Consider the following 25536-nt stretch of genomic DNA (forward strand, 5'->3'; position numbering starts at 1 on the left):
AATATTGACATGTTTTTTTTTAATGTAATCCCTATTTTTTAAATGTTATTATTATAATTAATAATAAATAATAATGTAAATAATAAATACATATGTAAATGTAATTAAATGCAACAATATGAAAGATTAAAAAAAAAAACATGGATAACAAAGAAACTAAAAAGAAAAGAAAAATATTAATTTCATCTCTTTAGTATTGACCTGATACCGATACTAACCTCGGTGATCGATATTGGAATCGATCTTCCCTACAATTTACTGAACACGTGTGTTTTAAAATAGATCAAAAGCCTTTTTCAAATATATTTTATTTAGATGTATTTACATAAAAGATGGTTAATTTTATAATTGATTTGTTTTATTAAAATATTATTATAATTTTTTATTATCAACATTATTATTATTATTATTATTATACTGGTAATGATAATAAAATTGACGTGTTTTTTTAATTTAATCCCTATTTTTTAAATATTATTATAAATAATAATAAATAATAATGTAAATAATAAATACATATGTAAATATAATTAAATGCAACAATATGAAAGATTTAAAAAAAAGAAACTAAAAAGAAGAACTGATACCGATACCAACCTCGGTATCGATATAGTGATCGATATTGGAATCGATCTTCCCTACAATTTACTGAACAGGTGTGTTTTAAAAAAGCATTTTTCAAATATGTTTTATTTAGATGTATTTACATTTCAATGTTAGTTGTGTCTATAGTCTGTGCTTTTAAATACATAAAATAGGGTTAATTATTTAATTAATTTGTTTAATTAAAACATTATTATTATTATTATAGTTATTAGTATTATCAACATTATTATTGATATTATACTGGGAACCATTTTAATATTTACATGCTTTTTTTTTTAATTTAATCCCTATTTTTTAAATGTTATTATTATAATTAATAATAAATAATAATGTAAATAATAAATACATATGTAAATATAATTAAATGCAACAATGTGAAAGATTAAAAAAAAAAAACATGGATAACAAAGAAACTAAAAAGAAGAGAAAAATATTAATTTCATCTCTTTAGTATTGACCTGATACCGATACTAACCTCGGTATGGATATAGTGATCGATATTGGAATCGATCTTCCCTACAATTTACTGAACAGGTGTGTTTTAAAAAAGCATTTTTCAAATATGTTTTATTTAGATGTATTTACATTTCAATGTTAGTTGTGTCTATAGTCTGTGCTTTTAAATACATAAAATAGGGTTAATTATTTAATTAATTTGTTTAATTAAAACATTATTATTATTATTATAGTTATTAGTATTATCAACATTATTATTGATATTATACTGGGAATCATTTTAATATTTACATGCTTTTTTTAATTTAATCCCTATTTTTTAAATGTTATTATTATAATTAATAATAAATAATAATGTAAATAATAAATACATATGTAAATATAATTAAATGCAACAATGTGAAAGATTTAAAAAAAAAAACCATGGATAACAAAGAAACTAAAAAGAAGAGAAAAATATTAATTTCATCTCTTTAGCATTGACCTGATACCGATACTAACCTCGGTATCGATATAGTGATCGATATTGGAATCGATCTTCCCTACAATTTACTGAACAGGTGTTTTAAAAAAGATCAAAAGCCTTTTTCAAATATATTTTATTTAGATGTATTTACATAAAAGATGGTTAATTTTATAATTGATTTGTTTAATTAAAATATTATTATAATTTTTTATTATCAACATTATTATTATTATTATTATTATTATTATTATACTGGTAATGATAATAAAATTGACATCTTTTTTTAATTTAATCCCAATTTTTTAAATGTTATTATTATAAATAATAATAAATAATAATGTAAATAATAAATACATATGTAAATATAATTAAATGCAACAATATGAAAGATTAAAAAAAAAAAAAAACTAAAAAAACTAAAAAGAAGAGAAAAATATTAATTTCATCTCTTTAGTATCGACCTGATACCGATACTAACCTCGGTATCGATATAGTGATCGATATTGGAATCGATCTTCCCTACAATTTACTGAACAGGTGTGTTTTAAAAAAAGCATTTTTCAAATATGTTTTATTTAGATGTATTTACATTTCAATGTTAGTTGTATCTATAGTCTGTGCTTTTAAATACATAAAATAGGGTTAATTATTTAATTAATTTGTTTAATTAAAACATTATTATTATTATAGTTATTAGTATTATCAACATTATTATTGATATTGTACTGGGAATCATTGTAATATTTACATGCTTTTTTTAATTTAATCCCTATTTTTTAAATGTTATTATTATAATTAATAATAAATAATAATGTAAATAATAAATACATATGTAAATATAATTAAATGCAACAATGTGAAAGATTTAAAAAAAAAAAAAACATGGATAACAAAGAAACTAAAAAGAAGAGAAAAATATTAATTTCATCTCTTTAGTATTGACCTGATACCGATACTAACCTCGGTATCGATATAGTGATCGATATTGGAATCGATCTTCCCTACAATTTACTGAACAGGTGTGTTTTAAAAAAGCATTTTTCAAATATGTTTTATTCATATGTATTTACATTTCAATATTAGTTGTGTCTATAGTCTGTGCTTTTAAATACATAAAATAGGGTTAATTATTTAATTAATTTGTTTAATTAAAACATTATTATTATTATAGTTATTAGTATTATCAACATTATCATTGATATTATACTGGGAATCATTGTAATATTTACATGCTTTTTTTAATTTAATCCCTATTTTTTAAATGTTATTATTATAATTAATAATAAATAATAATGTAAATAATAAATACATATGTAAATATAATTAAATGCAACAATGTGAAAGATTTAAAAAAAACAAAAAAACATGGATAACAAAGAAACTAAAAAGAAGAGAAAAATATTAATTTCATCTCTTTAGTATTGACCTGATACCGATACTAACCTCGGTATCGATATAGTGATCGATATTGGAATCGATCTTCCCTACAATTTACTGAACAGGTGTGTTTTAAAAAAGCATTTTTCAAATATGTTCTATTCAGATGTATTTACATTTCAATATTAGTTTTATCTATAGTCTGTGCTTTTAAATACATAAAATAGGGTTAATTATTTAATTAATTTGTTTAATTAAAACATTATTATTATTATTATAGTTATTAGTATTATCAACATTATTATTGATATTACACTGGGAATCATTTTAATATTTACATGCTTTTTTTAATTTAATCCCTATTTTTTAAATGTTATTATTATAATTAATAATAAATAATAATGTAAATAATAAATACATATGTAAATATAATTAAATGCAACAATGTGAAAGATTAAAAAAAAAAAAAAACATGGATAACAAAGAAACTAAAAAGAAGAGAAAAATATTAATTTCATCTCTTTAGTATTGACCTGATACCGATACTAACCTCGGTATCGATATAGTGATCGATATTGGAATCGATCTTCCCTACAATTTACTGAACAGGTGTGTTTTAAAAAAGCATTTTTCAAATATATTTTATTTAGATGTATTTACATTTCAATGTTAGTTGTGTCTATAGTCTGTGCTTTTAAATACATAAAATAGGGTTGATTATTTAATTAATTTGTTTAATTAAAACATTATTATTATTATAGTTATTAGTATTATCAACATTATTATTGATATTATACTGGGAACCATTTTAATATTTACATGCTTTTTTTTATTTAATCCCTATTTTTTAAATGTTATTATTATAATTAATAATAAATAATAATGTAAATAATAAATACATATGTAAATATAATTAAATGCAACAATGTGAAAGATTTAAAAAAAAAAAAAACATGGATAACAAAGAAACTAAAAAGAAGAGAAAAATATTAATTTCATCTCTTTAGTATTGACCTGATACCGATACTAACCTCGGTATCGATATAGTGATCGATATTGGAATCAATCTTCCCTACAATTTACTGTGAACAGGTGTGTTTTAAAAAAGCATTTTTCAAATATATTTTATTTAGATGTATTTACATTTCAATATTAGTTTTATCTATAGTCTGTGCTTTTAAATACATAACATAGGGTTAATTATTTAATTAATTTGTTTAATTAAAACATTATCATTATTATAGTTATTAGTATTATCAACATTATTATTGATATTATACTGGGAATCATTTTAATATTTACATGCTTTTTTTAATTTAATCCCTATTTTTTAAATGTTATTATTATAATTAATAATAAATAATAATGTAAATAATAAATACATATGTAAATATAATTAAATGCAACAATGTGAAAGATTTTTAAAAAAACAAAAAAAACATGGATAACAAAGAAACTAAAAAGAAGAGAAAAATATTAATTTCATCTCTTTAGTATTGACCTGATACCGATACTAACCTCGGTATCGATAAAGTGATCGATATTAGAATCGATCTTCCCTACAATTTACTGAACAGGTGTGTTTTAAAAAAGATCAAAAGCCTTTTTCAAATATATTTTATTTAGATGTATTTACATAAAAGATGGTTAATTTTATAATTGATTTGTTTAATTAAAATATTATTATAATTTTTTATTATCAACATTATTATTATTATTATTATTATTATTATTATACTGGTAATGATAATAAAATTGACATCTTTTTTTAATTTAATCCCAATTTTTTAAATGTTATTATTATAAATAATAATAAATAATAATGTAAATAATAAATACATATGTAAATATAATTAAATGCAACAATATGAAAGATTTAAAAAAAATAAATAAATAAAAACTAAAAAGAAGAGAAAAATATTAATTTCATCTCTTTAGTATTGACCTGATACCGATACGAACCTCGGTATCGATAAAGTGATCGATATTGGAATCGATCTTCCCTACAATTTACTGAACAGGTGTGTTTTAAAAAAGCATTTTTCAAATATATTTTATTTAGATGTATTTACATTTCAATGTTAGTTGTGTCTATAGTCTGTGCTTTTAAATACATAAAATAGGGTTAATTATTTAATTAATTTGTTTAATTAAAACATTATTATTATTATTATAGTTATTAGTATTATCAACATTATTATTGATATTATACTGGGAATCATTTTAATATTTACATTCTTTTTTTAATTTAATCCTTATTTTTTCAAATGTTATTAATATAATAATATTTTATAAATAAATATGTAAATATAATGAAATGCAACAATGTGAAAAGATTAAAAAAAAACTAAAACAAAGAAATTAAAAAGAAGAGACAAATATCGATTACCTTGGTATCGATATAGTGATCGATATTGGAATCGATTCTCCCCTACAAATGACTGAACAGGTGTGTCTAAAAAAATGTTTGGAAATATTTTGTCTTATTGTCATTTATATTATGCACTATTACATTTCTAATAATTGGTATTTGTATGTCGAGTCTGTGATTTTAAATTGAAATTATTACCGAGAAGACGTTCACTTCCTGTCAAAGGTCAGGTGGTCAATTAACAACCAATCACTGGAGGGCTTTTCTTTAAAGAGTTAGAAGAAGAAAAAATGATACTGCACATTTTAATATCCGATACCAAGTCAAGGACAGCATTGGGAAAGAACTAAACAAATATCGATTTCACCACACAAGTATCGACCCTTGGTAGTGGATAGGAGTGGAATGGCTCCGCCCACCTCCACCAATTACCCAACAGGTGTGTCTTTAAAAAAAAAAAAATCGCCGTTTTTGTGTCCTCTTTGTCGTTTGGAGCAAAGAAAGTCGACTTGGCGATGGATTTCAATTTAAACTTTGTCGCTCTTTTCCTCGTCGCCGTGCCGACGATTACGCCGCCACACCTGAGCTGGTGTCTCCCCGCCTCCTCGCCGCACCTGGACCGCCACAAAAACTGCACGCTTGGTGAAATCCGGAATATCATACCTGGGAAGTTTTTCATGGCCGGTCCCCAGGGGGGCTGGGACCCCCCCGTCACAGGTGAGATCCTACCTGTCCAAATATTACCCAAAAGTTGAATAAAAGAGAAAAGTAAGTGTTTTTTTTTTTCAACTTCCTGTTGCTTTCAGATGATTGTTTTTTTCTTATTTTTACTAAAAACTCCACACTTGTTTTTTTTCTTGCACATTTTTTGTTATAGCTTTATTTTTGTTTGTGTAAATTCACTTTGCTGCTGTAATCAATGTCCTTGTTTTATTATATTATAAACCCCTAACTTCTTTATAAATATAATATGTAGTTTTTTTTAAATTTAATGTTTATTGGAGTTTTTCAGAATAGACTTGATTGGAAAAATATCTATATTTGAAATAATTTAAATTGAGATAATTCATTTAAATAATCTAATAAAATTATTTAGATAAATTAAATAAGCGGTAGAAAATGGATGGATTTAAAAAAATAATATTTTAAATAAATTTAAAATATATATATATATATATATATGTACCACCAAAATGGTCGACATTAAAATACAGTAGTAGGCCTAAATATTCATTAAGTACCACCATAATGACATTAAAATACAGTAGTGTAGTAGGCCTAAGTATTCATTAAGTACCACCATAATGACATTAAAATACAGTATTGTAGTAGACCTAAGTATTCATTAAGTACCACCAAAATGGTCGACATTAAAATAAAGTAGTAGGCCTAAGTACTCATTAAGTACCACCATAATTACATTAAAATACAGTAGTGTAGTAGGCCTAAGTATTCATTAAGTACCACCATAATGACATTAAAATACAGTATTGTAGTAGACCTAAGTATTCATTAAGTACCACCAAAATGGTCGACATTAAAATAAAGTAGTAGGCCTAAGTACTCATTAAGTACCACCATAATGACAACATTAAATACAGTAGTGTAGTAGACCTAAGTATTCATTAAGTACCACCATCATGACAACATTAAAATACAGTAGTGTAGTAGACCTAAGTATTCATTAAGTACCACCATAATGACATTAAAATACAGTACTGTAGTAGACCTAAGTATTCATTAAGTACCACCAAAATGGTCGACATTAAAATAAAGTAGTAGGCCTAAGTATTCATTAAGTACCACCATAATGACAACATTAAAATACAGGAGTGTAGTAGGCCTAAGTATTCATTAAGTACCACCATAATGACAACATTAAATACAGTAGTGTAGTAGACCTAAGTATTCATTAAGTATCACTATAATGACATTAAAATACAGTAGTGTAGTAGACCTAAGTATTTATTAAGTACCACCATAATGACAACATTAAATACAGTAGTGTAGTAGACCTAAGTATTCAAAAGTACCACCATAATGACATTAAAATACAGTAGTGTAGTAGGCCTAAGTATTCATTAAGTACCACCATAATGACATTAAAATACAGTAGTGTAGTAGACCTAAGTATTCATTAAGTACCACCATAATGACAACATTAAAATACAGTAGGGTAGTAGACCTAAGTATTCATTAAGTACCACCAAAATGGTCGACATTAAAATACAGTAGTGTAGTAGACCTAAGTATTCATTAAGTACCACCATAATGACAACATTAAATACAGTAGTGTAGTAGACATAAGTATTCATTAAGTATCACTATAATGACATTAAAATACAGTAGTGTAGTAGACCGAAGTATTCATTAAGTACCGCCATAATGACATTAAAATACAGTAGTGTAGTATACCTAAGTATTCATTAAGTACCACCATAATGACATTAAAATACAGTAGTGTAGTAGACCTAAGTATTCATTAAGTACCACCATAATTACAACATTAAATACAGTAGTGTAGTAGACATAAGTATTCATTAAGTATCACTATAATGACATAAAAATACAGTAGTGTAGTAGACCTAAGTATTCATTAAGTACCACCATAATGACAACATTAAAATACAGTAGTGTAGTAGACCTAAGTATTCATCAAGTACCACCATAATGACATTAAAATACAGTAGTGTAGTAGGCCTAAGTATTCATTAAGTACCACCATAATGACAACATTAAAATACAGGAGTGTAGTAGGCCTAAGTATTCATTAAGTACCACCATAATGACAACATTAAATACAGTAGTGTAGTAGACCTAAGTATTCATTAAGTACCACTATAATGACATTAAAATACAGTAGTGTAGTAGACCTAAGTATTCATTAAGTACCACTATAATGACATTAAAATACAGTAGTGTAGTAGACCTAAGTATTCATTAAGTACCACCATAATGACAACATTAAAATACAGTAGTGTAGTAGACCTAAGTATTCATTAAGTACCACCATAATAACATTAAATACAGTAGTGTAGTAGACCTAAGTATTCATTAAGTACCACCATAATGACAACATTAAATACAGTAGTGTAGTAGATCTAAGTATTCATTAAGTACCACCATAATGACATTAAAATACAGTAGTGTAGTAGACCTAAGTATTCATTAAGTATCACTATAATGACATTAAAATACACTAGTGTAGTAGACCTAAGTATTCATTAAGTACCACCATAATGACAACATTAAATACTGTAGTGTAGTAGACCTAAGTATTCATTAAGTACCACCATAATGACATTAAAATACAGTAGTGTAGTAGACCTAGGTATTCATTAAAAACAAGGCAGAGGTTCTAAGTGCATTTTTAGCAGTTTTAACAATCCACAACTTTAGTATTTATCACATGAAAGTAATCATATCACTGGAACGAGACCAAAAATCCAATCATCTTTTAAAGTGTTTGTTTACAACGGGCTCAGGGTCCTTTTTTTTAGCACGACTAAAAGAAAAGGGAGCGCTTGATTTGCACACCCAGACGCACCTACATATGTGCAAATCATTTTTAAAATCTATTTATTATTTATCGGTGTGACGTCACGATTCCGCGTTTATTATAATCATCACTCCATTTATCATTTGGGCTAAAAATCCAATTAGAAAACAAGTTGGATAAAAGATGAAATGGAAAGTAACGGGAAAAAGTTTAAATGTCATCGCTAAAAAAATACTTATTTTTTTGCTCGGCGTTCAAAACCCTTTCATGTGGGGGCTAAGGTTTGATGTGTTGAAGTGTGATGGGTTTTTTTTTTTGCCCTCCACGCAGAATCATTTAATTTTCCTTTCTTTTAACCAGGTAAAAACTCATTGAGATAAAAATCTTTCACAAGAGTGTCCTGGCCAAGAGTGCTGCAAAAAACCGGTTTCATGAATGCAACATTACGAAAATATCGATTTTACCACACTAGTATCAACCCAATAGCGATACTACCTTGGTATCGATATAGTGGTCGATATTGGAATCGGTCCACCCCTACAATTTACTGAACAGGTGTTTTAAAAAAAAAAAAAAAAGGAATTCTTTTAATATTTTATTTAGACTTATAATAATTTTTTATGTAAAGTGTGTGATTTTAAATGCATAAAAGAGGGTTAATTATTTAATTTGTTTTTTTAAACTTATTAGTATTAGCAATTGTGTTTATTATTTTTATATTATCATTATTTTACTGTTACTAATCTTAATATTTACATATTGTTGATTTAATCAGTTTTTTTAATTTTTGCTATTGTTGTTCTTGCTACACAATATAATAAATAAATATGAAAATATAATAAAATGCCGCAAAGTAAAAGTATGAACACCCCTAAAAAAAACCGTGTAACAAATACAGTAAAAAGAACTGAAAAATATCGATTTCACCACGCAAGTATCGACCTGATACCGATACCAACCTTGGTATCGATATAGTGGTCGATATTGGAATCAATCCTCTCTACAAATGACTGAACAGGTGTGTTTAAAAAAAAAAAAAAAAAAAAAAAAAAAAAAAAAAGGTCAAAAGCATTTTAAAATATATGTTGGTATTATCTTGGTAGACTTTCAAAACACCGTTGGAGCTATACTGCACTTTCATGTGGGGGCTAAGGTTTGATGTGTTGAAGTGTGATGTTTTTTTCCCCTCCGCGCAGAATCATTTAATTGTCCTTTCTTTTAACCAGGTAAAAACTTATTGAGATTAAAATCTTGCACAAGAGTGTCCTGGCCAAGAGTGCAGCGAAAACCAGGTTTAGTGAATGCAACATTATGAAATTATGAACGTCTCTCTACACCCCTAAAAAGAACTGAAAAACATTGATTTTACCACACTAGTATCAACCCAATAGCAATACTACCTTGGTATCGATATAGTGGTCGATATTGGAATCGGTCCACCCCTACAATTTACTGGACAGGTGTTTTTAAGAAGAAGAAAAAAGCAATTCTTTTAATATTTTATTTAGACTTTTTTTTTTTTTTTTTAAATCTAAAGTGTGTGATTTTAAATGCATAAAAGGTTAATTAATTAATTTGTTTTTTTTATAACTTTTATTAGTATTATTAGCAATTTTATTATTTTTTATATTATCATCAATATTATTGTACTGTTACTAATCTTAACATTTACATATTGTTGATTTAATCAGTTTTTTATATTTTTGCTATTGTTCTTGCTACACAATATGACAATAAATAAATATGAAAATATAATAAAATGCAGCAAAGTAAAAGTATGAACACCCCTAAAAAACCACGTATAACAAATACAGTAAAAAGAACTGAAAAATATCGATTTCACCACGCAAGTATCGACCGGATACCAATACTAACCTTGGTATCGACATAGTGGTCGATATTGGAATCGATCCTCCCTACAAATGACTGAACAGGTGTGTTTATAAAAAAAAAAAGAAGAAAAAAAAAAGGTCAAAAGCATTTTAAAATATATGTTGGTATTATCTTGGTAGACTTTCAAAACACCGTTGGAGCTATGCTGCACTTTCATGTGGGGGCTAAGGTTTGATGTGTTGAAGTGTGATGTTTTTTTTCCCTCCACGCAGAATCATTTCATTATCCTTTCTTTTAACCAGGTAAAAACTTATTGAGATTAAAATCTTGCACAAGAGTGTCCTGGCCAAGAGTGCAGCGAAAACCAGGTTTATTGAATGCAACATTATGAAATTATGAACGTCTCTCTACGCCCCTAAAAGGAACTGAAAAACATTGATTTTACCACACTAGTATCAACCCAATAGCGATACTACCTTGGTATCGATATAGTGGTCGATATTGGAATCGGTCCACCCCTACAATTTACTGAACAGGTGTTTTTAAGAAAAAAAAAGCAATTCTTTTAATATTTTATTTAGACTTATATTTTTTTTTTAAATCTAAAGTGTGTGATTTTAAATGCATAAAAGGTTAATTAATTAATTTGGTTTTTTTTAAACTTTTATTAGTATTATTAGCAATTTTATTATTTTTTTATATTATCAATATTATTGTACTGTTACTAATCTTAATATTTACCTATTGCTGATTTAATCAGTTTTTTATATTTTTGCTATTGTTCTTGCTACACAATATGACAATAAATAAATGTGAAAATATAATAAAATGCAGCAAAGTAAAAGTATGAACACCCCTAAAAAACCACGTATAACAAATACAGTAAAAAGAACTGAAAAATATCGATTTCACCACGCAAGTATCGACCGGATACCGATACTAACCTTGGTATCGATATAGTGGTCGATATTGGAATCGATCCTCCCTACAAATGACTGAACAGGTGTGTTTAAAAAAAAAAGGTCAAAAGCATTTTTAAAATATATTTTGGTATTATCTTGGTAGACTTTGAAAACACCGTTGGAGCTTTGCTGCACTTTCATGTGGGGGCTAAGGTTTGATGTGTTGAAGTGTGATGTTTTTTTTCCCCTCCACGCAGAATCATTTAATTTTCCTTTCTTTTAACCAGGTAAAAACTTATTGAGATAAAAATATTTCACAAGAGTGTCCTGGCCAAGATGGCAGCAAAAACCAGGTTTCATGAATGCAACATTATGAAAATATGAACGTCTCTCTACCCCCCTAAAAGGAACTGAAAATCATTGGTTTTACCACACTAGTATCAACCCAATAGCAATACTACCTTGGTATCGATATAGTGGTCGATATTGGAATCGGTCCACCCCTACAATTTACTGGACAGGTGTTTTTAAGAAGAAAAAAAAGCAATTCTTTTAATATTTTATTTAGACTTTTTTTTTTTTTTTTTTTTAAATCTAAAGTGTGTGATTTTAAATGCATAAAAGGTTAATTAATTAATTTGGTTTTTTTTAAACTTTTATTAGTATTATTATCAATTTTATTATTTTTTATATTATCATCAATATTATTGTACTGTTACTAATCTTAATATTTACATATTGTTGATTTAATCAGTTTTTTATATTTTTGCTATTGTTGTTCTTGCTACACAATATGACAATAAATAAATATGAAAATATAATAAAATGCAGCAAAGTAAAAGTAAAAGTATGAACACCCCTAAAAAACCACGTATAACAAATACAGTTAAAAAGAACTGAAAAATATCGATTTCACAACGCAAGTATCGACCTGATACCGATACTAACCTTGGTATCGATATAGTGGTCGATATTGGAATCGATCCTCCCTACAAATGACTGAACAGGTGTGTTTAAAAAAAAAAAAGGTCAAAAGCATTTTTAAAATATATTTTGGTATTATCTTGGTAGACTTTGAAAACACCGTTGGAGCTATGCTGCACTTTCATGTGGGGGCTAAGGTTTGATGTGTTGAAGTGTGATGTTTTTTCCCCCCTCCACGCAGAATCATTTCATTTTCCTTTCTTTTAACCAGGTAAAAACTTATTGAGATAAAAAATATTTCACAAGAGTGTCCTGGCCAAGATGGCACAAAAACCAGGTTTCATGAATGCAACATTATGAAAATATGAACGTCTCTCTACCCCCCTAAAAGGAACTGAAAATCATTGGTTTTACCACACTAGTATCAACCCAATAGCGATACTACCTTGGTATCGATATAGTGGTCGATATTGGAATCGGTCCACCCCTACAATTTACTGGACAGGTGTTTTTAAGAAGAAAAAAAAGCAATTCTTTTAATATTTTATTTACTTTTTTTTTTTTTTTTTTAAATCTAAAGTGTGTGATTTTAAATGCATAAAAGGTTAATTAATTAATTTGTTTGTTTTTTTAACTTTTATTAGTATTATTAGCAATTTTATTATTTTTTATATTATCATCAATATTATTGTACTGTTACTAATCTTAATATTTACATATTGCTGATTTAATCAGTTTTTTATATTTTTGCTATTGTTCTTGCTACACAATATGACAATAAATAAATGTGAAAATATAATAAAATGCAGCAAAGTAAAAGTATGAACACCCCTAAAAAACCACGTATAACAAATACAGTAAAAAGAACTGAAAAATATCGATTTCACCACGCAAGTATCGACCTGATACCGATACTAACCTTGGTATCGATATAGTGGTCAATATTGGAATCGATCCTCCTTACAAATGACTGAACAGGTGTGTTTTTAAAAAAAGGTCAAAAGCATTTTTAAAATTTATTTTGGTATTATCTTGGTAGACTTTCAAAACACCGTTGGAGCTATGCTGCACTTTCATGTGGGGGCTAAGGTTTGATGTGTTGAAGTGTGATGTTTTTTTCCCCCTCCACGCAGAATCATTTAATTTTCCTTTCTTTTAACCAGGTAAAAACTCATTGAGATTAAAATCTTTCACAAGTGTCCTGGCTAAGAGTGCAGCAAAAACCAGGTTTCATGAATGCAACATTATGAAATTATGAACGTCTCTCTACACCCCTAAAAAGAACTGAAAAACATTGATTTTACCACACTAGTATCAACCCAATAGCGATACTACCTTGGTATCGATATAGTGGTCGATATTGGAATCGGTCCACCCCTACAATTTACTGGACAGGTGTTTTTAAGAAGAAAAAAAAAGCAATTCTTTTAATATTTTATTTAGACTTTTTTTTTTTTTTTTTAATCTAAAGTGTGTGATTTTAAAAGCATGAAAGGTTAATTAATTAATTTGTTTGTTTTTTTAACTTTTATTAGTATTATTAGCAATTTTATTATTTTTTATATTATCAATATTATTGTACTGTTACTAATCTTAATATTTACATATTGTTGATTTAATCAGTTTTTTATATTTTTGCTATTGTTCTTGCTACACAATATGACAATAAATAAATGTGAAAATATAATAAAATGCAGCAAAGTAAAAGTATGAACACCCCTAAAAAACCACGTATAACAAATATAGTAAAAAGAACTGAAAAATATCGATTTCACCGCGCAAGTATCGACCGGATACCAATACTAACCTCGGTATCGATATAGTGGTCGATATTGGAATCGATCCTCCCTACAAATGACTGAACAGGTGTGTTTAAAAAAAAAAAAAAAAGGTCAAAAGCATTTTTAAAATATATTTTGGTATTATCTTGGTAGACTTTGAAAACACCGTTGGAGCTTTGCTGCACTTTCATGTGGGGGCTAAGGTTTGATGTGTTGAAGTGTGATGTTTTTTTTCCCCTCCACGCAGAATCATTTAATTTTCCTTTCTTTTAACCAGGTAAAAACTCATTGAGATTAAAATCTTTCACAAGTGTCCTGGCTAAGAGTGCAGCAAAAACCAGGTTTCATGAATGCAACATTATGAAATTATGAACGTCTCTCTACACCCCTAAAAAGAACTGAAAAACATTGATTTTACCACACTAGTATCAACCCAATAGCGATACTACCTTGGTATCGATATAGTGGTCGATATTGGAATCGGTCCACCCCTACAATTTACTGGACACGTGTTTTTAAGAAGAAAAAAAAGCAATTCTTTTAATATTTTATTTAGACTTATATTTTTTTTTTTAAATCTAAAGTGTGATTTTAAAAGCATAAAAGGTTAATTAATTAATTTGTTTTTTTTAAACTTTTATTAGTATTATTAGCAATTTTATTATTTTTTATATTATCATCAATATTATTGTACTGTTACTAATCTTAATATTTACCTATTGCTGATTTAATCAGTTTTTTATATTTTTGCTATTGTTCTTGCTACACAATATGACAATAAATAAATGTGAAAATATAATAAAATGCAGCAAAGTAAAAGTAAGAACACCCCTAAAAAACCACGTATAACAAATATAGTAAAAAGAACTGAAAAATATCGATTTCACCACGCAAGTATCGACCTGATACCGATACTAACCTTGGTATCGATATAGTGGTCGATATTGGAATCGATCCTCCCTACAAATGACTGAACAGGTGTGTTTAAAAAAAAAAAAAGGTCAAAAGCATTTTTAAAATATATTTTGGTATTATCTTGGTAGACTTTGAAAACACCGTTGGAGCTTTGCTGCACTTTCATGTGGGGGCTAAGGTTTGATGTGTTGAAGTGTGATGTTTTTTTTTCCCCTCCACGCAGAATCATTTCATTTTCCTTTCTTTTAACCAGGTAAAAACTCATTGAGATCAAAATCTTTCACAAGCGTCCTGGCCAAGAATGCAGCAAAAACCAGGTTTCATGAATGCAACATTATGAAAATATGAACGTCCCTCTACCCCCCTAAAAAGAACTGAAAAATATCAATTTTACCACACTGGTATCAACCCAATAGCGATACTACCTTGGTATCGATATAGTGGTCGATATTGGAATCGGTCCACCCCTACAATTTACTGAACAGGTGTTTTAAAAAAAAAAAAATGTTTAAAAAAGCAATTCTTTTAATATTTTATTTAGACTTATAATATTTTTTTATGTAAAGTGTGATTTTAAATGCATAAAAGACGGTTAATTATTTAATTCATTTGTTTTTTTAAATGTATTATTAGTATTAGCAATTTTGTTTATTATTTCTATATTATTATTTTACTGTTACTAATCTTAATATTTACATATTGTTGATTTAATCTTTTTTTTTTTTTTTTTTTGCTATTCTTGCTGCACAATATAATAAAAACTCATTGAGATAAAAATCTTTCACAAGTGTCCTGGCCAAAAGGGCTAGCAAAAACCAGGTTTCATGAATGCAACATTATGAAAATATGAACGTCCCTCTACCCCCCTAAAAAGAACTGAAAAATATCGATTTTACCACACTAGTATCAACCCAATAGCGATACTACCTTGGTATCGATATAGTGGTCGATATTGGAATCGGTCCACCCCTACAATTTACTGAACAGGTGTTTTAAAAAAAAAAATTTTTTTTTAAAAAGCAATTCTTTTAATATTTTATTTAGACTTATAATATTTTTTTTATGTGAAGTGTGTGATTTTAAATGCATAAAAGAGGGTTAATTATTTAATTCATTTGTTTTTTTAAATGTATTATTAGTATTAGCAATTTTGTTTATTATTTTTATATTATCATCATTATTTTACTGTTACTAATCTTAATATTTACATATTGTTGATTTAATCAGTTTTTTTTTTTTTTTTTGCTATTGTTCTTGCTACACAATATAATAAAAACTCATTGAGATAAAAATCTTTCACAAGTGTCCTGGCCAAAAGGGCTAGCAAAAACCAGGTTTCATGAATGCAACATTATGAAAATATGAACGTCCCTCTACCCCCCTAAAAAGAACTGAAAAATATCGATTTTACCACACTAGTATCAACCCAATAGCGATACTACCTTGGTATCGATATAATGGTCGATATTGGAATCGGTCCACCCCTACAATTTACTGAACAGGTGTTTTTAAAAAAAATTAAAAAAAAAAAAAAAAGCAATTCTTTTAATATTTTATTTAGACTTATAATATTTTTTTTATGTAAAGTGTGATTTTAAATGCATAAAAGACGGTTAATTAATTCATTTGTTTTTTTAAATTTATTATTAGTATTAGCAATTTTGTTTATTATTTTTATATTATCATCATTATTTTACTGTTACTAATCTTAATATTTAAATATTGTTGATTTAATCTTTTTTTTTTTTTTTTGCTATTGTTCTTGCTACACAATATAATAAAAACTCATTGAGATAAAAATCTTTCACAAGTGTCCTGGCCAAAAGGGCTAGCAAAAACCAGGTTTCATGAATGCATCGAACAACAAACAATATCAGTCACACACGTGTTAAAAGCACAAATTACAACATAAACACCCAATAGGTAAATAAATGAAATGGTTCAATAAAAACAATTTAAAAACATGTACTTTAGAAACAGCTCTTTTAAAATGGCCTGAAATTCCCCCAAAGTGATGAGTTCAGGTAACCTCAGATTATTTTGTAATTCAAGACCATGGAGCAGCAAATCTGAAGACTTTTTTTTTTTTCTTTTTTTTTCTTTTAACCAAGACTTGTGTTGGCTCTTGGAACCAACGCAAAAATCAGAAATGGCACTGTCGACCCTGAGAAAAACCCTGGAGCTTCTGTTTCTTCATGCTGTTAACTATCTGTCTAGCTGCACAAACAGTTTCAAGGGAATTGAACCTGCAAACGTCCACATTTCAATGTCCGGCCCCTGGGGTCTTGAAACCGCTGCCCTTTTTGTGATGTAGTTGAGGTGTATAGTGTAAGTATGACAGTAACTTTTTTGACTGTCGCTGGCTAAAATAGTTGAATTCGCAGAAGCTTTTTCAAAAAGTGGCAGCAAAAGTTGCCAAATTTTTAAGCTTTTTTTTTCCCCCAACATGAAATGTTTAATACATTTATTAAAATTTTACTATTAGTATTTTTAGCATTATAGTTGTATTATCATCATTGTTATTGTACTGTCACTAATCTTAATATTTACATATTGTTGATTTAATCAGTATTTTTGAAATGTTGCTATTATTTCTGTTATTGTTGCTACACAATTTGACAATAAATAAATATGAAAATAAAATAAAATGCAGCAATGTAAAAGTATGAACCCCCAACCCCCCACCAAAGTGTGTAACAAATACAGTAAAAAGAACTGAAAAATATCGATTTCACCACGCTAGTATCGACCTAATACCGATACTAACCTTGGTATCTGTATAGTGATCGATAGTGGAATCGATCCTCCCCTACGCGAACCTCCTCCAACCTCCGAGGACAAAGCTACGAACAATGGGAGACCGGGCTTTCTGCTCCGCCGCTCCCAGTCTGTGGAACGCTCTCCCTGACCACCTGAGGGCACCACAGACTGTGGATGCTTTCAAAAAAGGCTTTAAAAACCCTTCCTTTTAAAAAAGCCATTTTTTTCTTTCTTTTTTTGATAAATGCATACTAGTTTTAGCTATTTGGCTGTTCTAGTTTTTATTTATTTATTTTTTTTATTATCTTTTTATTTTATTTTTTTAATACACTGTAGCACTTTGAGGTTGTTTACTCAATGTAAAGTGCTTTTTACAAATCTATTACAAATTACTGAACAGGTGTGTTTTTTTAAAAAAGGTCAAAAGCATTTTTTTAATATATTTTATTATATTTCAGTATTTACATTTCACATCCTTGTTAGTTGTATCTAAAGTCTGTGATTTTAAATACATGAGGCAAATGTGTCACAAGGAAGCAGTGAGTAGAAGACTCCTCCTTATTTATATTAAAAAAAAAAAAATGGCACTCTTGACCCTGAGAAAAATCCTGGAGCTTCTGTTTCTTCATGCTGTTAACTATCTGTCTAGCTGCACACGCTGGCAACGAGTAGCGAGGGCAGGATAATACATTTATTGACCGTCCAGTGTGAAAGTCGACTCTGCAATGAAGTAAACGCAGTCTCAAGGGAATAGAACCTGCAAACATCCACTTTTCAATGTCCGGGCCCTTGGGTTCTTGAAACGGCGGCCCTCTTCATGATGTAGTTGAGGTGTGTAGTGCAAGTACGATAAGTAGCTTTTTTGTGACTGTCCCTGGCTAAAATGGTTAAATTCGCAGAAGCTTTTTCAAAAAGTGGCACCAAAAGTTGCCAAGTTTTGAAGCTTTTTTTTTTTTTTTTTTTTTTTTGGCTCACGTCGATGTTTTGTCTTCATCAGTCCCACCGCGACGCCGCGGCCAGCTGAGGGTCGGAGGTCAGCGGCGCGGCGGAGCAGAGGCGCTGCGGCGGAGGCTGCAGCCCGAGGTTGAATGCCGAGACCACGTCATGACCCTGACTGTCAGGCGCAGACCAGCCGGTCAGCTCCTGCTGGACCGAGGTGAGGATCCAGGTTTAGTTTAGGTTAGGTTAGGGCAGGGGTCGGCAACCCGCGGCTCTAGAGCCGCATGGCGCCGCCCTAGTGGCTCTCTGGAGCTTTTTCAGAAAATGTATGAAAAATGGAAAAAGATGAGTGGAAAAAAATCTATTTTTGTTTTAATATGATTTCTGTAGGAGGACAAACATGACACAAATCTCCCCAATTGCTACAAAGCACACTGTTTATATTAAACATGCTTCACTGATTCGAATATTTGGAGAGCGCCGTTTTGTCCTACTAATTTTGGCGGTCCTTGAACTCACCTTAGTTTGTTTACATATATAACTTTCTCCGACTTTCTAGGACGTGTTTTATGCCACTTCTTTTTCTGTCTCATTTTGTCCACTAAACTTTTAAGGTTGTGCATGAAAGGTGAGTTTTGTTGATGTTATTGACTTGTGTGGAGTGCTAATCAGACATATTTGGTCACTGCATGACTGCAAGCTAATCGATGCTAACATGCTATTTAGGCTAGCTATATGTATTTGTAGCTATATTTGAGGTCATTTAGTTTCCTTTAAGTCCTCTTAATTCAATTTATATCTCATGACACACTATCTGTATGTAATATGGCTTTTAATTTTTTGCGGCTCCAGACAGATTTGTTTTTGTAATTTTGGTCCAATATGGCTCTTTCAACATTTTGGGTTGCCGACCCCTGGGTTAGGGGATATGTTCCCACATTTTCACACCACGGGTGTCAAACTCAAGGCCCACCACATCATTTTATATAACCGTGGATAAAATATGCATTAATTAAGTAACTTATATTTTCTTATTAAATGTACCGTATTTTCCGCACTATTAGCCGCACCTAAAAACCACAAATTTACTCAAAAGCTGACAGTGCGGCTTATAACCCGGTGCGCTTTATATATGGATTAATATTAAGATTCATTTTCATAAAGTTTCGGTCTCGCAACTACGGTAAATAGCCGCCATCTTTTTTCCCCGTAGAAGAGGAAGTGCTTCTTCTTCTACGCAAGCAACCGCCAAGGTAAGCACCCGCCCCCATAGAACAGGAAGCGCTTCTTCTTCTACTGTAAGCAACCACCCGCCCCCGTAGAAGAAGAAGAAGAAGAAGCGCGCGGATATTACGTTTCATTTCCTTTGTGTGTTTACATCTGTAAAGACCACAAAATGGCTCCTACTAAGCGACAGGTTTCCGGTTCATGAAAAGACGCAATCTCTCCATCCGCACACGGACTACTATTTCACAGCAACTGCCTAAAGACTTTCAAGAAAAGCTGGCTACTTTCCGTGCATATTGTAAAAACAAGATAGCTGAAAAAAAAGATCCGGCCAGAGAACATTATCAACATGGACGAGGTTCCACTGACTTTTGATATTCCTGTGAACCGCACTGTGGATACAACGGGAGCACGTACGGTGAATATTCGCACCACAGGGAATGAGAAGTCATCCTTCACTGTGGTTCTAGCTTGCCATGCTAATGGCCAGAAACTTCCACCCATGGTGATATTCAAAAGGAAGACCTTGCCAAAAGAGACCTTTCCAGCCGGCGTCATCATAAAAGCTAACTCGAAGGGATGGATGGATGAAGAAAAGATGAGCGAGTGGTTAAGGGAAGTTTACGCGAAGAGGCCGGGTGGCTTTTTTCACGCAGCTCCGTCCATGTTGATATACGACTCCATGCGCGCCCACATCACGCTGGTTTTTGATATATTATTAAAGTTTGACTGACCTATCTGACTGTTTTTTTGACATTCCCTTTAGCGCAGTTAGATGCGGCTTATAACACGGGGCGGCTTATAGGTGGACAAAGTTTTGAAATATGCCGTTCATTGAAGGCGCGGCTTATAACCCAGGGCGCCTTATGGTGCGGAAAATACGGTACTTGTTTTTTCCATTTTGACAGAAAATATCAACTTTGAGAGTATCCAATATTGCAATAAATATACTTCTCAAGCAATTTTTGTGTCAAAATATAACATTAGAAAGTTACTCATCAAATTGTACATTGTAAAAAAAAAAATATAAAAAATAGTGGTATTTTTATTTTTATTTTTTTTTAATAATAAAAACAGTGGTAAAATTGACGGTGGTTTTTACGGCGTATTACTGTAAATATAATTGTTTTTACAGTACATTTCTATCAACTGAGCTGCCAGTTTATTACCGTAAAATGTAGAGTTTATACGGTGTATTGCTGTAAATGGAAAAATATTACATTTCTTTCAAGGTAAAAATAATAAACTGGCAGCTTTAGTTACCATAAATAATAACAATAAAGAAAAGGGTAGTATTGTAAAAACTTCTGTGAATTTTACAGTAAAATTCTAGTAATTAAGCTGCCAGGTTTTTTTAATGTAAAAATGTTTTTTACAGTGTACTATATACGTATGTATGTGTATATATGTATGTATTAGGGCTGGGAGATATGGCTTTTTTTTTTTTAATATCTTGATATTTTTAGGCCATGTCACCATACACTAGTGATGGGTCCGGCAACACCGATGCATCGGCGCATGCGTCGAGCTCATAGAGCAAAACCCTGTGTCGGTGCGCGTACCGCTTTTAGAAAGTCACGTGACCGATCATGAGCTGTTTTGGTCACGTGACCGATACGCCAACTGTGTCGCACTGACGTCTCCTCTGTGCCCTGTGAGCGTGTCTTCTCTACAGCCGGAGAAATAATAACTAAGAAAAATCGTCTAAAATGTAATACGTCGGAAAAACTTTTTTTTTTTTTTTTTTAACAAAAATGTGTAAAAAAATAAAATAAAAAAAATTCACAGTCCACAATCATCCACAACACGTTCTCTTAGATTTCCATGTTATGATACATGTTCACATTATTTATTGACTGTATCTAAAAAAGATAAAAATATATTTTTATTTAAATGAAGATATGAAATAATCCTAAATGACTTGGTTTATATTATTGTATATACTAGGGCAGGGGTCACCAACGCGGTGCCCGCGGGCACCAGGTAGCCCGTAAGGACCAGATCAGTCGCCCGCTGGCCTGTTCTAAAAAATAGCTCAAAGAGCAGCACTTACCAGTGAGCTGCCTCTATTTTTTAAATTGTATTTATTTACTAGCAAGCTGGTCTCGCTTTGCTCGACATTTTTAATTCTAAAAGAGACAAAACTCAAATAGAATTTGAAAATCCAAGAAAATATTTTAAAGACTTGGTCTTCACTTGGAATAAGCAGTAGAAAATGGATGGATGGATGGGTCTTCACTTGTTTAAATAAATTCATTTATTTTCTACTTTGCTTCTTATTACTTTTAGAAATACAATTTTAGAGAAAAATACAACCTTAAAAATGATTTTAGGATTTCTAAACAAATATACCTTTTTACCTTTTAAATTTCTTCCTTTTCTTTCCTGACAATTTAAATCAATGTTCAAGTAATTTTTTTTTTATATTATTGTAAAGAATAATAAATATTTTAGCTTCTGGTTTTTCGATGAAGAATATTTGTGAAATATTTCTTCAAACTTACTATGATTAAAATTCAAAAAAATTATTCTGGCAAATCTAGAAAATCTGTAGAATCAAATTTAAATCTTATTTCAAAGTATTTTGAATTTCTTTTAAAATTTTTGTTCTGGAAAATCTAGAAGAAATACTGATTTGTCTTTGTTGGAAATATAGCTTGGTCCAATTTGTTAAATATTCTAACAAAGTGCAGATTGGATTTTAACCAATTTAAAACATGTCATCAAAATTCTAAAATGTATCTTAATCAGGAAAAATGACTAATGATCTTCCATAAATTCTTTTTTTTAATTTTTTCAAAAAGATTCAAATTAGCTAGTTTTTCTCTTCTTTTTGTCGGTTGAATTTTGAATTTCAAAGAGTCGAAATTGAAGATAAACTACGTATGTTTCAAAATTTTATTTTAATTTTTTTCGTGTTTTCTCCTCTTTTAAACCGTTCAATTAAGTGTTTTTTTTTCATCATTTATTCTCTACAAAAACCTTCCGTAAAAGGGAAAAAAAAAAATGTACGACGAAATGACAGACAGAAATACCCATTTTTTTATATATATAAATGTATTTATTTAGCTATTCTTGTTTAAATCACACTTACATGTAACTTACAAATGACAATATATTTATTTATTTAAGTGTGTATCAAACTGGTAGCCCTTCGCATTAATCAGTACCCAATAAGTAGTTTTTGGTTTCAAAAAGGTTGGTGACCCCGGTACTAGGGCATAAAACCAGTGTCAGTTGAGTCGGTCCATAGGTTGCCTGTAGGGATCTTTAATGTCCAGCAGATGTCAGTATTTAGTGACACAGTATCGACACAGTATCAATACAGTTTTGCAATGTGTCGAAAGTTGGTATGGCAACAGAGATGTTGACATGTAAAGACATATTCCCGCTTGAAGCCAAACCACCGTCAGACGATGGACCCCGTGCTGTTTTTCTTGGGAATTAATTATTCCTCCATTTGTTACCAGATTCGCACCTTCTTTCTCTCGTATTCCCCCTCAAACCACACCGTTAGCTGTTAGCATCACAGCTAACGTCACCATGTTGCTACCTCTCGCTCTGCGGGAGCGTGTGACGTATTTAAGAATGTGCGCTTGTTTTATGTCTCTGTGAAAAGGAGAGACAAGAAGAGGCTGTAGTGTAATGCCCGCAGCTAAAAGAAACTACGTGAGAACGTACACTTAAAGGGGAACATTATCACAATTTCAGAAGGGTTAAAACCATTAAAAATCAGTTCCCAGTGGCTTATTATATTTTTCGAAGTTTTTTTCAAAATTTTACCCGTCACGCAATATCCCTAAAAAAAAGCTTCAAAGTGCCTGATTTTAACCATCGTTATATATACCCGTCCATTTTCCTGTGATGTCACATAGTGAAGCCAACACAAACAAACATGGCGGAAAGAACAGCAAGCTATAGCGACATTAGCTCGGATTCAGACTCGGATTTCAGCGGCTTAAGCAATTCTTCGTGTCCTTGTCCTGTCTGAACTTTTTTGAAGCCTCTTTCTTTGTGGTGTCCTCAAATCTAAACATCAAACATGGATATGGTCAGCTGGACCCTCGACGCAAATGACAAAGTCTTTTCGACAAGGAAAAGAGGTTCGGGGGAGCCTGGCTGCCCTGATGGAACCATTGCTGTGGGGTACGTGAGAGACTCCTGGGATAAATGGAGAATCATGTGCCTCTCAGTCCTTTCCATCGAGGACGTGGAAGACATCTACCTATTTGGAACCGTGATCGCGGGGCACCTGCTGATTGGGTTGGGCATTGCTCTGGTGTATCGTCAATTTCGGAAGATGATGGCAGCCACTCAAGGAGCCCAACGGCTGTTCGTCACAATGGAAGGATTGGGCCGGGCTGTGGGAACACAGACTGTGGCGATTTCTGATTTGAATCGCAAAATGGATCTCATCATGGAGAAGCTTGCTGAGAAGGAAGAATTAAATTGAATTTGAGAGAACCAGCATGGACACAGAGCAGGAATGTCATTGTTTTGACTGCTCGAAGAAAACATCTTAATCTACGATTTGACTCCCTCGAATGGCCTTGACGCTATCAGGAACAGGCTGTTCTGAAAAAACTCCCCCAAGGACTCCTCAACGATGGACGCTTTTGAACTTCCTTTTTTTCAACAACACCTGGTGTCGAACTTTGAGATCGGCCCCAGTCCACAAAATCATTTCAACATCTCACCCATGTTAATTGGGCATACATGCACGCACCCGCCCCTCCCCCAATCAACGCCTTCACCACTGCTTAATTCCTCTTCGGGGTTGTGGACGGCTGAGTAGCGTTTTATAGCGGCGGCCGGCTTCCAGGGCCCCAAATCCCCCCCTCTGTTGCGAGTTGTTGTGATTACATGTATCATGTTTGTGTGCTATGCTATGTGAGGTTTTTTCTTTGGACTCAGTCTGGAGCCCCTCCCAAGGGTCCAGCCTTAGACTGATATTTTTTTTACTCTTCCCCCTTTCCTAATGTCACCTTTTTCCCCACATTTTTTAAGGAGCACTGTAAGTGGCTGACCCGTTGGCGGTCCCGTCTTGTCCCCTTGCAACGTATGTCTGCTCTTAGTGGGACTGTGCCGAAAATGAAATTTCAGTTCTTATGTGTCTTGTACATGTTAAAGAATGGACAATAATAAAGCATCATCTTGAATCTTGAATAAAGAAATTTCCAGAGAAAGCTAAGTATTTTTTGAGGGCATTAATAACCTTGGGTTAGAGAAAAGCAAGTCTACGCTGCTAACAAAGAAAAGACAGTGAGAGAGAGAGGGTGAGAGAGGGTGAGAGTGAGAGAGATATCTTTGTTTGCCTTGGGAATGTAAGAAAAAAGGGATTGAGGCAAAGTGGCCCTATTTGTGTGAACTGGAATGTTTTGGTCAAACCTTGGGAAAGGCAGTAATACAGCATCAATCACATAGTGAAGTATTCAATCATTAAGGGATTGACAGAAACTACACTAAGACATTTTTCTCAA

At 30.8% G+C, this 25536-nt stretch overlaps 1 protein-coding gene across 1 annotated transcript in view; it reads left to right on the plus strand.

Moving 5' to 3' along the window:
* Positions 1-5733: 5733 nt before the first annotated feature.
* LOC133615324 (uncharacterized) overlaps positions 5734-25536 on the plus strand; it is a 63984-nt gene continuing 44181 nt past the window's right edge. The window contains exons 1-2 of the mRNA XM_061973842.2: positions 5734-5993; positions 18888-19046. Of these exons, the coding sequence (XP_061829826.2) occupies positions 5792-5993; positions 18888-19046 (361 nt within the window). The 5' untranslated portion in view covers positions 5734-5791. The remainder of the gene's footprint in view (positions 5994-18887; positions 19047-25536) is intronic.

This window comes from Nerophis lumbriciformis, linkage group LG22 (assembly GCF_033978685.3).
Source record: "Nerophis lumbriciformis linkage group LG22, RoL_Nlum_v2.1, whole genome shotgun sequence".
NCBI lineage: Eukaryota > Metazoa > Chordata > Actinopteri > Syngnathiformes > Syngnathidae > Nerophis > Nerophis lumbriciformis.